Source organism: Rattus norvegicus, chromosome 10, assembly GCF_021556685.1.
Source record: "Rattus norvegicus strain SHRSP/BbbUtx chromosome 10, alternate assembly SHRSP_T2T, whole genome shotgun sequence".
NCBI lineage: Eukaryota > Metazoa > Chordata > Mammalia > Rodentia > Muridae > Rattus > Rattus norvegicus.
In genome coordinates this window covers 63,056,874-63,070,835 of record NC_141543.1, presented here as the reverse complement: position 1 = coordinate 63,070,835, position 13,962 = coordinate 63,056,874, and the positions used below count along the sequence as shown (strand labels likewise).

At 48.9% G+C, this 13,962-nt stretch overlaps 1 protein-coding gene across 8 annotated transcripts in view; it reads left to right on the top strand.

Moving 5' to 3' along the window:
* The window catches only part of Spns3 (SPNS lysolipid transporter 3, sphingosine-1-phosphate), a 54,791-nt gene that overhangs the window by 4,618 nt on the left and 36,211 nt on the right, over nucleotides 1-13,962 (top strand). For 6 of the 8 annotated variants that reach the window (NM_001443667.1, XM_087573665.1, XM_087573667.1 and 3 more), the window contains exons 2-7: nucleotides 483-548; nucleotides 7,829-7,965; nucleotides 8,982-9,133; nucleotides 9,737-9,803; nucleotides 10,792-10,940; nucleotides 11,448-11,600. In NM_001443667.1, coding sequence (NP_001430596.1) covers nucleotides 483-548; nucleotides 7,829-7,965; nucleotides 8,982-9,133; nucleotides 9,737-9,803; nucleotides 10,792-10,940; nucleotides 11,448-11,600 — 724 coding nt within the window. The remainder of the gene's footprint in view (nucleotides 1-482; nucleotides 549-7,828; nucleotides 7,966-8,981; nucleotides 9,134-9,736; nucleotides 9,804-10,791; nucleotides 10,941-11,447; nucleotides 11,601-13,962) is intronic. The other 2 variants (NM_001443668.1, NM_001109035.1) reach the window with 2 other exon arrangements.

Sequence of the window (13,962 nt, the reverse complement as noted above, 5' to 3'; positions counted from 1 at the left end):
ACAGCGGATGGATGTAGGGCTTCCTGTGGGAGGGGCAGTCTGAAGGGTCCTGTGTGGGATCATTTTTCCCCCTTCTGTGATGCTGGAAGTGGGAGCTGCCTCTGTCCAGTCCCTGTGACTCCCATTCATGCTGGACAATCTTGGGCAGCCGGAGTCTGCGTATCGGGACAGAAACGGTCCCCTCCCCACTTTTTAAACCAGGGTGGGGGTGTTGCGTAACTTAGACTGGCTGTGAAGTCTACGCTGGCACTCTAGCCCCGATTGCTGAGGTACCATGCCTGGCTTTTGTGTGTATTCCACATGGGCATGTTTCTGTTTTGGTTTTGGTTTTGGCTGCTGTTGCTGTGTGGTTGGCCCAGCTGCCATGTCTCGTGCTGTGTGTACTGCTCATTGGGGCCTGTCCCAATCTCAGAAGAAGCAGCCTCAGAGGCCAGCTTGGTCGGGCTACTTCCCATCTTATAACCCTCTCCATTTGTCCCCAGGAGTGTTACTGGATGTCCAGAAGTATTTTCACATCAGTGACAGCCATGCTGGTTTGCTGCAGACAGGTAAGGAACCAGTCCTGGACCTGGAGCGAGAACCTTTTGTCATAGTTTGGCGGGTTCTGTGGCTGGCTCCAGCCCCTGAGTCTTTGTCAGGAGACAGCTGGGGGTTGAACAGGCCCTTGAGCTGGAGTCAGCTGCAGGACGCAGTCGAGGGAGACAGGCTGGGAAAAGCTCCTGAGTGTTCCTGGTTCTCTTCCTGCTTTTAGCTCAGCTGAGTATTCCACAGAGAAACAGGAAACCCCAGTGTGTGCTTTTCTCTCACAGAGCTAAGAAATCTGACTGAAAGGGTACTAATAGACAGGCAGACAGAAGACCTTGGTTCTCAGGTGGCCTCAGAAAGGCCACAGAGAACCTACTAATGCGGCACCAGGGAGCTCGAATGGATGGTTTATGGGATCATTAAACACAGGCTAACCTTCCATGAAAGCCTGGGTGAATGCAGACCTATTTGTATGCACACACAAGGGCACACATGGTCACAGCACATGGCACCTCGTGGGTGCAGGGTCTTCTCTGGAACCTGTCCCCCTACAGATATCCACTGTCATGCTGTTTTGCAGCAGGTTCTCAAACTAGGTGCAAGGACACCACCCCCACCCCAGGGAACACTGGAAGATTTTCTATGGGCTGTGCGAACGGTCCTAAGAAACCTACTCCATTCTGCCTGTCATTTCCCTAACATGATCAGTCTGGAAGAACCACACCTGGAGGGTGGCTCCCCTTTGCTGTTGTCTCGCACCCCTACCCCCGCTTCAGTACACTCCTCTGTCTAGTGCCTGAAGCGGGAAGAGGCACCACATTCATGTGCTCCTCTCTGTTAAACTCAGGGTACCATGCACAGGGAGTTGCTAAGGCTTCCGCAGGGAGGCCTGGGGTGCAGAGAACTCCTTCATAGACACGCTCTGCACCCTTCCCACCGAGCCACTCACCTCTGGCAAGGAGCCAAGCCTTATCTAGCCAGTTCTTTTCGTGACCGTCTGCTACTTATCTATGAATTCAACTTCAGAAATGAGATCCTGGTCTCTGAGATAGGTATTAATACCCTGCTTTTGACTGTAAAAAGACGGCAAACCAGTCACCAGTTTCCCCACAGTCTGATTTGACGGGTTAGTTTGGCAAAGCAGGGCTGACTTTCCCACTTGGGTTTCACAGCCAGTCTTTCCTATAAACTGAACTCCATCTGCCCCTTAGAGTGCTTGATGGAAATTCTGTTTACAGAAATAAAGTCATCCTTCAGTATCTTCTGGGGATCCGTTCCAGGACCCCTACTGCTGCCAGTCTGAGAAGGCTTAAGAGTTCCAGGCCAGTCTGGCCTACTTAATGAGTTCTAGGCCAACCAGTATTACATAGTGAGACAGATCCTGTCTAAAATAAAACAGTAGAGTCTGGGTGCAGCGGCTCACGCCTTTTATCCAGGCACCCAGGAAGCAGAGACAGGTGACTTTGAGGCCAGTCTGGTGTGCAGAGTGAGTTTTGAAGCAGCTAGGACTATGTACAGAGACTTTGTCTTTAAAAAAAAAAAAGCGTAATGTTTACAGCTCCCCTAGTACATCTTCCTCTAAATTCAGGTCATCTCCAGATGGCTCAGGATACCTAATACAGATCTTCATAAGTTATTGTCACAGTGTTTCATTTAGGGCCCAATAAAAAAGGAGGAATGTCTGTGTATGGTCAGCATGGATATAATTGATTTTTTTTTAACTACTTGAACTTCAGATAAAAATGTTTTTATTTATTTATTTTTTATTAAAATGTATTTACATTTACTTTCTTTTGCTTTTTGAGACAAGTTTTCACTGTGTGTCATTGGCTGGCCTGTATTGAGCTTGTTAGTCTGAAGCTCATGGATATGCTCTTGCCTCTGCCTCCTGAGTGCTGGGATTAGCAGTGTGTATCACCATGCCTTGCTTTATTTTTAGAGATTTATTATTATCCTGTGTGTATGAATGTTTTGCTTATATGTGTGCCTGTGTGCTATGTACATGCCTGGTGCCTCTGGAGGTCAGAAGAAGGCACTGGATCCTCTGGAACTGGAGTTACAGACGTGAGCTGCCCGATGTGGGCGCTGGGAACTGGACTTGGGTCCTTTGCAAGAACAAGTGCTTGTAATCTGATTCACGTTTCGAAAAATTTTATTAACTCAGTTATTTTGAGATAAGGTCTCATGTAACTCACACCAACCTTGAACCACTGTGCAGCCAAGAATGACCTTGAACTGGGAGCTAGTGGCACACACCTTTAATCTCAGCACTCAGGAGGCAAAGGCAGGTGGATCTCTGAGTTCAAGACCAGCCCAGTCTACAGAGTGAGTTCCAGGACAGCCAGAGCTACAAAGAGAAACCCTGTCTCACACACACACACACACACACACACACACACACACACACACACACAAACCCCACAAAACAAAACAAAACACCAAAACAAACAAAAAACAAAAAAACCCTTGAGGGGCTGGGGATTTAGCTCAGTGGTAGAGCGCTTACCAAGGAAGCGCAAAGCCCTGGGTTCGGTCCCCAGCTCAAAAAAAAAAAAACAAAAACAAAACAAAAAAAAAAAAAAAACAAACCCTTGAACTCTTGTAGTTCCAAGCTGAGGCTACAGATATACATTGTCATACCTGACTACTAAAATGTTTTTAAATGTCAACTTGAAGCATATGAAGAAGTGAGTGGTTCTAGAGGGAATGAAAACAACACAGATTTATGTTAACACCAGTGAATTGGAACTGGTGGCACACAGTTGTGGAGGCCATGAGTTCGAGGCCAGTCTGGCTACATAGTGGGCTCCAAGTCAAACAAGGCTGCATAGGGATACTCTGTCTCTAACAGAAGAAAACTAATAAAACATTGCCAGTACTGGGGGTAGTGTATGGAGGATGATGTATGGGGGATCTTGTGTGTGTGTGTGTGTGTGTGTGTGTGTGTGTGTGTGTGTGTGTATGGTTGTATGGGGGAGTGGTACATGGGAAGTGCTGTGTGTGGGGTAGTGAATGGGGGTGGTGTATGGGGAATGGTGTTTGAGGGTGGTGTTTGGGGGATGATGTATGAGGGTGGTGTGTATGGGATGGTGTATGGGGGATGTATGAGGGACAGTGTATGTAGGGTGGTGTATAGGGGTGGCATATGCAGGTTGGTTTATGGGGGTGGTGGTGTGGGTGGGTGGTGTGGGTGAGTGACATATGCAGGGTCGTGTATACTACAATCCCTGGGAGTTGGAGTCAGGAGGAAGAATCAAGGTCATTACCAGCTACATAGGGAGAAAGAGGTTACATGGGCCTCAGACCCCGTCTCAAAGAAAAATCAGTGAGATAACATTTGTTTTTATTAGACAACAAAAATGAAATTCTAGTTCATATCAAGTGGTGGCAAGAGTTCTAGCATGCACTTCTATGCAAGTGTAAATTGATACAGCCTATCTGGAGCCCTATTTTGGAAGTAGCTATTAAAATTTTAAACACCATCAACATCGGAGATCACTCTCTGTGGAGTATTAGGTTGAACCATATTAAATTACTGGTTTTATAGGTCAAAAGTGTCCTAATTTCCACAATTACATATTGCTTAACCAAGTTTTACAGCAGGTCATGGGAAAGTGGGAGGGACTAGGACCTGATCTGGGCCTTCACTGCGCTCAGGAACTGTCAATCACCTATGATTAGTGACTGAAGACCCAGTGTTAGACAGAGTCCTCTAAAGTCTTGGCCTTTTGATGGTGGATAAGGTGAAGGGTGGGGTGGGGTTCCAGGCCCCCATTTGTCTACCTGCTAGCTCTCCCAACCTGGAGGCCAGGACTCACCATCATCCTCCAAGGGAGAAGGAGATTTTATTTTAGACACAAAAGTCTTGCTTGAGTTTATCAATGGGCCACAATGCTGGGCAAACCCAGAGCCAGGTCTTTATTCTCATAGAAGAGCAAACACAACATAATAAATGCCTCGCCTTGTTTAGGTTCAGCCTTTACAAATGCTGTGATAGGCTGGAACGATGATTTATTGGTTAAAGGCATTGGCTGCTCTTCCAGAGGACACATGTTGTATCCCCAGAACACAACATGGCCATCTGTAACTTCAGTTCCAGGGGATCCCACACAATGGCCTTCAAGGACATTGCATACATGAGGCACACATACATGCAGGCAGGGAAAATACCCATGCACTCATAATAATAGAAGTTTTAAAAATTTAAGAGAAACATTTTGTCTTAGTTAGTTTTACTGTGGTGAACAGACACCATGACCAAGGCAACTCTTATAGGGACCACATTTAGTTGGGGCTGGCTTACAGGTGCAGAGGTTCAGTCATCAAGGTGGGAGCATGGCAGCATCCAGGTAAGCATGCTGTAGGAGTTGCTGAGAGTTCTACATCTTCATCTGAAGGCTGCCAGCAGAATACTCTCCTGCAGGCAGCTAGGTGGGTCTTAAAGCCCACCCTACTTAGACACACCTACTGCAGCAGGGCCACTCTTTCTAATAATACCACTTCCTGGGCCAAGCTTATACAAACCATAACATATTTTTATTACATTTAGTGTGTGAGTGAGTGAGTGTGTGTGTGTGTGTGTGTGTGTGTGTGTGTGCGCACGCGCGCACGCATGCATAAGACATAGTGTGTGTAGAGTTACAGCATAGTTTGCAGCTGCTTTTGTCCCTTCACCGCTTAGGCTCTGAGGATCAAACTCAGGTCTTTAGGTTCAGCTGGCCCCTTGTTTTTGTGGTTTTGGGACAAGGCAACTCAGGTTGCCCTTGAACTTTCGGTCCTTTTGTCTCAGCTTCCCGAGTCCTGGAATTACAAGCATGCACCACACCTGGCTTGATATGGTACAGAAGGGCTGGAGATGTGGTTCTCTTGGTAGGGTGCTTGCATAGGATGTACAAAGCCCTGGGTTCTATCTTCAGCACTGTCTACAAGCAGGGCGTGGTGGCACACTTTAGCACCGGCAATCAAGAGGTAGAGATGGGAGGATCAGAAGCTGCTGCAGACAGCATACTATGACAGGGACTGCCCGGAGCAGGCTGGGATGGAGACATCTCAGAAGCTGGCAGTAGCTCCTTGATGGTATCTGGGACCCTGAGAAGCAGGGGACACATCCCTCCAGGGGACCTGCCATCTGAAATAAGAGACTGCCTACAGTAAGCCAGGATGGAGACATCTCCGTAGCCTGCAGCAGCTCTTTGTAAAAAACAGTTGTTCCCATTTCTCCTGACCTTAGCCCTGGATAATGGCTGTATAGATCTTATTTGGCATGACTACTTTTCAGTTGGGCTTGGTGTGCATAATTATTCTATTATATCTGACTTTCCTATTTCTTTTTCCTTCTGCTCTGGTGAATTCTGTGAAACTAGATGTTCCTTGATGTGATGATTCTTAAACAATTAAAAATTGAGGCATGGGGCACAGCACAGCACAGTCCTAATGGTCCAGGTACAAGCTGTGTGTTCTCATCTCGGAAACAATGTAATAACTGCACAATGGTAGTTCCAGATTAATGCTTGACTTGCAAAGAAAGTTTGAAGAAATTATTAGAAAATGAATTAGAGCCAACATTGGGACCCTGAGAAAGGAAAAAAAAACTATTGAAGTTATGAAATAAGTTTTGCACAATGTTTAAGAGTGGTACCTGGATAAGGAAGTATAGAATGCATAAAATTATATACTAGTAAAACTACGTCAAAACACTGGGACCCTTAGGAGAGTCATTGTGTGCAATATGCAGAAATAGAAAGCTAGTGGAATTACTGAGTTAAGGGTTAACTTGATTCTTTCTGGACTGCCTGGCAGCTTTGCCCATGTCATTTATCATTAGAGATTCACAGGAAAATGCAAGTAGCTGACCCCAGAGCTCTGAGCTCTGAAGTATAATAAGTCAAAAGTTAAACTTTAAATAATAATAAGTTTGCAATTATTATTTTGGCCACAGGCCTGGGAAGGGGAAGCTTGAAACTTTGGGGAACAATTGTAATTCTTAGTTCTTTGTGGGATGTGGTTATTCTTTTGAATTTGATTTGGCAATGATTATACAATGTCTTTTTTTCTACCTGCTTCTGGAGTATCAATAAAAGACTGGGGCAAGAAAAAGGCAAGAGAGTGAGTGGAGAGCGAGTGAGGTGAGAGTGAGGTGAATGTCGAGTGAGTGGAGAGAGTGTGAGAGAGACAGTGTGAGAAGAGAGAGTGTGTGTGGGTGTGTGCATGGTAGAGAGAGCAAGAGAGTGAGAGAGAATGTGAAGAGTGAGTGAAGAGAGAATGTCAGGTGCATGTGAAAAGTGTGTGTGTGTGTGTGTGTGTGGTGTTTGTGTGGTGTGTGTGTGTGTGGTGTGTGAGGTGTGTGTGTGTGAGTGTGTGTGTGTGAGGTGTGTGTGAAGTGTGTGTGTGTGAAAGGAGAGTGTGTGTGGTGTTTGTGTGGTGTGTGTGTGGTATGTGAGGTGTGTGTGTGTGTGTGTGTGTGTGTGTGTGTGTGTGTGTGTGTGTGAGTGAAAGGGGAATGCACAGAGGTGCGTAGGGGTGTGGGAGTTCGAGAAGAGAAAAGTGCACAGGAGAAAAGCAGAGGGCACAGGAGAATGAAGAATGTGTGCAGCCTCAATCTGAGAGAGAGAGAGAGAGAGAGAGAGAGAGAGAGAGAGAGAGAGAGAGAAGCTTTAAGCCTTGAAAAATTGCCTGTCAGTTTGTACCTGAAAAGTAGTCTGAGAACTCCAATCCTGTGCCGAGGCTGGACCCCGACATTAAGCTCAAGGTTATCCTTGGCCAGATAACAAGTTCAAGGCCATCCTGAGATTCAGGAGATCTTGGTTTAGGCACGTACCAAGGCACACCAGCTCCTCCACAGCCTCCTGCACCCTCTCTGGTTTGGAGTCTATGTGCTTATTTCAGGTTCCCCTCTGCTGGTCCCTATCCCCTTCCCTAGCAAAAGATGTGTGAATGACAAGTCAGATCAATTCCCATACCCAACCTCACAGAAGCCATGTATTCTTGCAAATCCAGAAGACTGGCATTCACTCCGTGTGGTGGCTCTATGTCCCTTTATGAAGACTGAGGGAGAATGTCAGCTTCCCAAGACATGCTCAGAGGCCACACAGCAAGATGAGGCAGTGCTGTACTCTGGGCTATGGACTGTATGATGGACTGGGAGTATAAGACAACTTTATATCTCTTCTTTCTTGTGTTCTGGGCCCAGTGCCAAGGTGCCAGCTTGTGGCATCTTCGCCAGGCCTCTTCCTTGAGCCAGTAGGGCTGTCTGCCCAGCCACCCTCTTGGAGGTTCCAGGCTGCCTCTTGTGTGTCTCCTTCAGTCTTCATCGGCTGCCTGCTGGTGTCTGCACCTGTGTTTGGCTACCTGGGTGACCGATACAGCCGCAAGGCCATACTGAGCTTCGGGGTCCTGCTGTGGTCGGGGGCTGGGCTCTCCAGCTCCTTCATCTCCTACCAGGTAGGGTCCACATCCCCGCCCAGTCCCTGGACCTTCCTCATCTGCTTCCTCCCTGATCCAGCTGTCTCGGAGCTTCCTTCTGGCCCAAGCCAGCTCAGGGACTGTACTGCCAGTGCAGGAGGGGAGCCTGTGGTACGGCCTCTAAGCCTGAGTAGAGAGGCCATTAGATGTGCTTTGTTGTCTCTGTTTTAATTTTTCTGAGACAGGGTCTCTCTATAGCACTGGCTGTCCTGGAAGGCACTATGTAGACTAAGCTGGTCTCAAACTCACAGAGACCTGCCTGCTTCTGCCTCCCGAGCATTGAATTTAAGGTGTGTGCCACTATGCCCTGCTGTTGTTTTTAAGACAGTGTCTCACTGTGTAGCTCTGGCTGGGTTGGTATATTCAAACTAGAAGAAGCTGGTCTTGGACTAAGCAGAAACCTGCCTATCTCACCTACCAGGTACTAAAACCAAAGGCATGAGGCATGTACCACCGTGATGTCTACCTAGTCCTTTAGACGTTCTCCCCCACCCCCACCCCCTTTTTTCTGGAGACAGAGTTTCTCTGTGTAGCTCTGGCTGTCTTGCTTTGTAGAGTAAAGCTGGCCTCAAACTCACAGACATCTGTCTGCCTCTTGAGTCTTGTGATTAAAGGCAGGCACCATTACATTCAACCTGTTAGACTTTCTTGACCAGGAGCTTTCTGGCCTTCCACTTCACTTCCCACTCTGGTGGGCTCTGTGGGGGCTGGGGGAAGTTGGTGTAATAGGTACCGTTTTAGGAAACTGTCCTGACTGCAAAGAGACCCAGAGGAAGGGTTCCACTGTGGGTCTGGGCAAGCAGTGGCTAGAAACACCAGTAAGGTTACCCATGTGACTTTGGGCATCTGGGGTTGGGAGAGGAGGGACACTTGCAGTCCTGGCTTGTGCCTCCTTCCCTATGGGCTTTTGTCATAAGGTCCCTTTTAGGCCCCCTGGACCTTCATCCCATGGGAGATCTCTGGATCTCAACATGGTCTTGTGTTGGCTTATCCAGTATTCCTGGCTCTTCTTCCTGTCCCGGGGGATCGTGGGTACCGGGGCAGCAAGCTATTCCACCATTGCACCCACCGTCCTGGGTGACCTCTTCGTGAAGGACCAGCGGACCTGTGCACTGGCTGTCTTTTACATCTTCATCCCTGTTGGAAGGTTGGTATCACTCCTGGACCCACTTCCCCAAGAGGTAAACTGAGGCTGAAGGAATCAGAACAGGAGCTGTGCTGAGCATAGGAGAGATCAAACCAGGAGGGCTGGGATCTTCTGCCATTGCTCTTTCCCTCCCTATCACTGTGTCTCTGAGCCTGTTTCCTTGGCTGAATCCATGGGAACAGTGCTGCCCCTCAATGGGCTATGGGAGGTTAGCGATGATGACTGCTCCTGACTCTCAGCACACTCCTGGAAGAGTGAGAAGAGACAGTGTGGGCCACTGGGGAGGGCAGCTCTGGGAGACTAGTGAGGAAGTGTGCTTCACAGCCCTACAGGGAGGCCCCTGAGCTCTGACCCTCTTTTCCTGACTGAATCTGGGCTGGGCTTTGGACACTAGGGGGTGGGGTTGGTGGTAGGATATGCCCATCCTTATATGGTGGGAATGGCCTAGGGTCTGGGCTAGGAGCCAGGGGTCACTAGGGGTCAGACCAAGGGCAACATAAAACTGAACCTTTTTCAGGGGATGGGCTCAGCGGCTGCAGAGAACTGTCTCCCTGGGCCCTGCCTTCTATCCCTCACTACTGTCTCTCTTGCCCACTGTTGCAGTGGTCTGGGCTATGTGCTGGGATCAACTGTGGCGGAGCTGACAGGGAACTGGCGTTGGGCCCTCCGAGTGAGTTTCACTTCCTTTTTGTCCCTACACTTACCCCCTGGGCTGACTGGGACTTTCCAGTCTCCTGTGGCCTTAGCCACTTGGCATAGTACCTGGCGCCATGGGGGGGGGGGGTGTTTGTTGCTGTCAAATTGTGGCCTCATGGGAAACATGGGCTATGGAAATTGTGACCTTGAGGTCAAATTCCAGCTGCTCAGTTTTTTGGCTGTGTGGCCTCAAACAAATTGTCTTCTGGTTTGGGGCCTCAGCTTCCCTTGTTGTAAAAGTTAAAGCTACCTATGGACTCTTAAGGATTATGGGCAAGAAGGAGAAAGTTCCAGGCCAGGCCAGGCTCTGAACAGCATTAAGAATTGGCATCTGGGGAGACTTGGAAGTGGAGTCAGGATAACTGGGAACATACCTGGGCAGCCCTTGGTTTACGGACCGCTCAGAAGAGGAACTGAGTGGCAGAGGGGCCTGGAGCTTGGTCCTGCATGCAGACCTCTGCTGAACTGTCATGGAAGGCAGAGATAGAAGCCTGAGGCAGGAGAAGGCTTCAAGGAATCTGGCCTGATTTGCCTTGAACAGGAGCCTTCCGGTGTTCTGAGCTGCGTGAAGCTGCCCCAGACTATGTAGTGAGATCCATGTCCTATGGGCAGGGGGGACAGGGGAGGGTGACAGGGTGGAACTGGTGTGGCAAGTGGAAGCCTGAGCCAAGAAAAGGGCTTGTGGTCTGAGTCCCAGTTCCAATCACCTTAGGCTCCCTGCTCTCAGTAGAGGAGAGTACGGACTGGGCAGGGGGACGATAATTGGGTACTAAGGAAATCAGACTGATTAGAGAGGCTATACGGTCTCTGTAAGAGTGAGGGCAAGCTCTATGGACAGCTCTACATATAGTCAGCACCTGAGAGCCAAGGTGAGACTAGAGGTCAGACCCAGTGGCCAGTCATCTCCTGTCTCTTAGGCTGTAGTAGATTTTGGTGCTGGCCCCACGGCCTTCCTTCCCTAGATCATGCCCTGCTTGGATGCTGTGGCCTTGGCTCTGCTCATCTTGCTGGTTCCAGACCTACCCCGAGGAGCAGCTGAGAAACAGGGAGAAGTGCCTGTGAGGGCTCCGAGGAGCAGCTGGTATGAGGATGTCAGATACTTGGGGAGAAAGTAAGTGTCCCTGGACTCCATTTCGAGGCCCAAGAAACCCCTGTCTGGTCCAACGACTCCAACCTCCATCTCTGACTCCATGGTTGTCTGATTGTCCATGGCCCTCTTCCTTCTGTGAGCTCCACTCTCTAACTGAAATGCTTCTTTGTGACTTGGTCCCCTCTGGATGTGGCAGAAGTGTGGCTGAGAGCAGGGCAGGCTGTGTGAGCCTTGCGCTGTGTTCCTTTATCCAGTGGATGTCTTTTTCCAGCCCCTCCTGCTACCCTAGGCTGCTGGAGTTTGTTGACCACCTCTTCAGGTTCCACAAGAGCAACATCAGCCCCTGTCTCAGGTCTCAAAGGGAAGCAGGCCTCACTGTACTCTTAGGCCTCATGAACACCGCAGCCTGGGACACGAGGGAGCTTGGATCGTTAGGAAGGCTGAACCCTGCATGCCTGGGGCAGTGCTGCTCAGGCACTTGCAGTCCTGGTCCTATCTTGACCTCAGCCAGGACACTTTCTCTTGCAGCTGGAGTTTTGTGTTTTCAACCCTTGGAGTGACAGCCATAGCGTTTGTGACTGGAGCTCTGGGCTTCTGGGCACCCAAGTTTCTGTTTGAAGCTCGCGTGGTCCATGGCCTACAGCTTCCCTGCTTCCAAGAGCAGTGCCACAGCCAGGACAGGTGAGGACAGTCTGGAGGGCACTGGCCTGGTTCATGGGACAGTTCTCAGGAGGCTTTGAGCCTGGGTTCAGTCTTTCAGGCAATCTGTGAAAACGGCTGAGCTTTGGATCTAAGGAACTTTGAATGAGCCTGCCATTGTGTGTGGCCACAGACATCTCCCTTGACTTTTCTGGGTGCTGGAATCCCTATCTTCCTACTTTTGTGGGTATTGAGGGGGTTCAGAAGGCATCAAAGGGAGAAAGGATATGAGGCTTCCGTGTGGCTTCAGGGGATGATTACCCTTTGTTCTTCCAGGAGCCCCAAGTCATTCTGTGAGGTCACCCCATTTTTTAGATTGCAAATTGAGGCACTGGAAAGATTCTTCATGTGTCTCATTTAGGGATGTTTGGGATGTGTTCATTTTTTCTCTGCCTTATAAGTGCATCTAGACACCCAGAAGATTTGCTGGTAGATGGGAGGGAAGGGTCTCACTCTCTCCTAGGGATGTCATTTCACTTCCTGCCTGGCCAGTCCTGTGGCTCTGCTGCACTCCTCTGCTAGCCCTACCACCTCTTGCCAGGTTCTCTAAGCCTCTTCTGATGGGAGTCAATAACATCTAGGCCTACCTCCCTTGTTTCCTCTCCTCCTTGATACCCCAAGTCCTTGCTCCCACCCCTGGTGACATGCTCTCTGTCCTGTATTTGTTGTTGTTGTTGTTGTTGTTGTCTTTGATCTTTTTTTTTTTCTTCTTTTTTTCCGGAGCTGGGGACCGAACCCAGGGCCTTGCGTTTGCTAGGCAAGCGCTTTACCACTGAGCTAAATCCCCAACCCCGTTGTCTTTGATCTTGCCTGGCTGATTTCTTGGACTTTTAAATTAAAATTTCTGTATATGGGTATTTTGCTAGCTTGTTTATCTGTACACCACAAGCATACAGTGCCTGAGGAGGCCAGAAGAGGGCATCAGACTCCCAGAACTGGTGTTACAGATGTTTGTGATTGGTCATGTGGATGCTGAGAATCTGGTCCACTGCAAGAGCAGCCCGTGCTATTAAACACTGAGCATTTCTCTGCAGGCCCTCCTTGGACTTCTAAAGCTCTATCTTCCCCCCTCCTGGGCGCTTTGTTGGTCACACCAGCATCTGCTTCCTCTTCTCCAGCCACCTTTTTTTTTGACTCAGTTGTACTCCCTGGTGCCCAGAGGGAGCGTGCGTGGTTTCTAGGATACCTGTGCTTCTGCCCCAGTGGCACATCTGCCATAGTTTCCTTCCTTTTTCTTATCGTTATTAAACTTGTTTACTTTGCCATCCTGAGGGTTGAACCCAAGGCCTCATGTGCTCTTTGTGGTGAATTCTAGGTAAATGCTCCACTAATGAGGGACACTCTCAGCCTCTCACTGGCCGATTTTAGTCAAGGGCTCTATCACTCCTCCAGCTCCAAATGTCTGCTTCAGGCCTAATGCCAAACGTTTTACACTGAAGGCTTTCACATTGTCCCTGAATTACAAACGAGATGGAAGATCATATAGGTCAAGTGACGCGTCTAAGTCCATACAGTTAACAAGCAGTAGTCAGGGCTTAAATCTGTCTAAAGCTTCTGCTGCTCTGAAGCCTCCTGGCCTGTTGCCATTGAAGACTGCCTGGTGCTGTCAATGACTTGCACATCACACACACACACACACACACACACACCCTGCACCCCAGCTGGCAGGGATTTCTGGTGTACAGGAGGTGCTCAGGGAAATCTTCTGAATAAATACATGGAGATGCGAGGTTTGCCTTTGTTCCCCTGAGTCATTGTCCTCTCTGGATGCAAAGACAGTTTCCTCTCTGCTCAGTTTCCACTCTGGTTTGATTCCCCTTCACACATCTGTGTGAGAAACTGGTGGATGTTATTTGTTTCTTGTGTTTAATACAATAAATGGCCCCACACTTAATGATCTAAAAAAAAAAAAAAACCAGAAATATGGGCCTGGGCTGGGGATGTGACTCAGGAGTAGAGAGCTTTCCTAGAGGGCATGAGGCCCTGCATTCAATTCCAGAATTGCACAAAGTCAGCACAGTGGCTCACGCCTTTAATCCTAGCACTTGGGAGGAGGAGGCAAGAGGATCCGGAATTTCAAGGGTGAAGCCTGCAAGATGGCTCAGTGAGGAAAGGCACGTGCCATCAAGACTGATGACCCGAAAACCTACAAAGTGGAAGGAGAGAACCGACTCCCACAAGTTGTCCCCTGACCTTCACTTGTGCACTATGGTACCACATACACACACACACACACACACACACACACACACACACACATACACACACACACATACACACACACACACACACATACACACACACATACATACATACATACACACATACATACATACACACATAC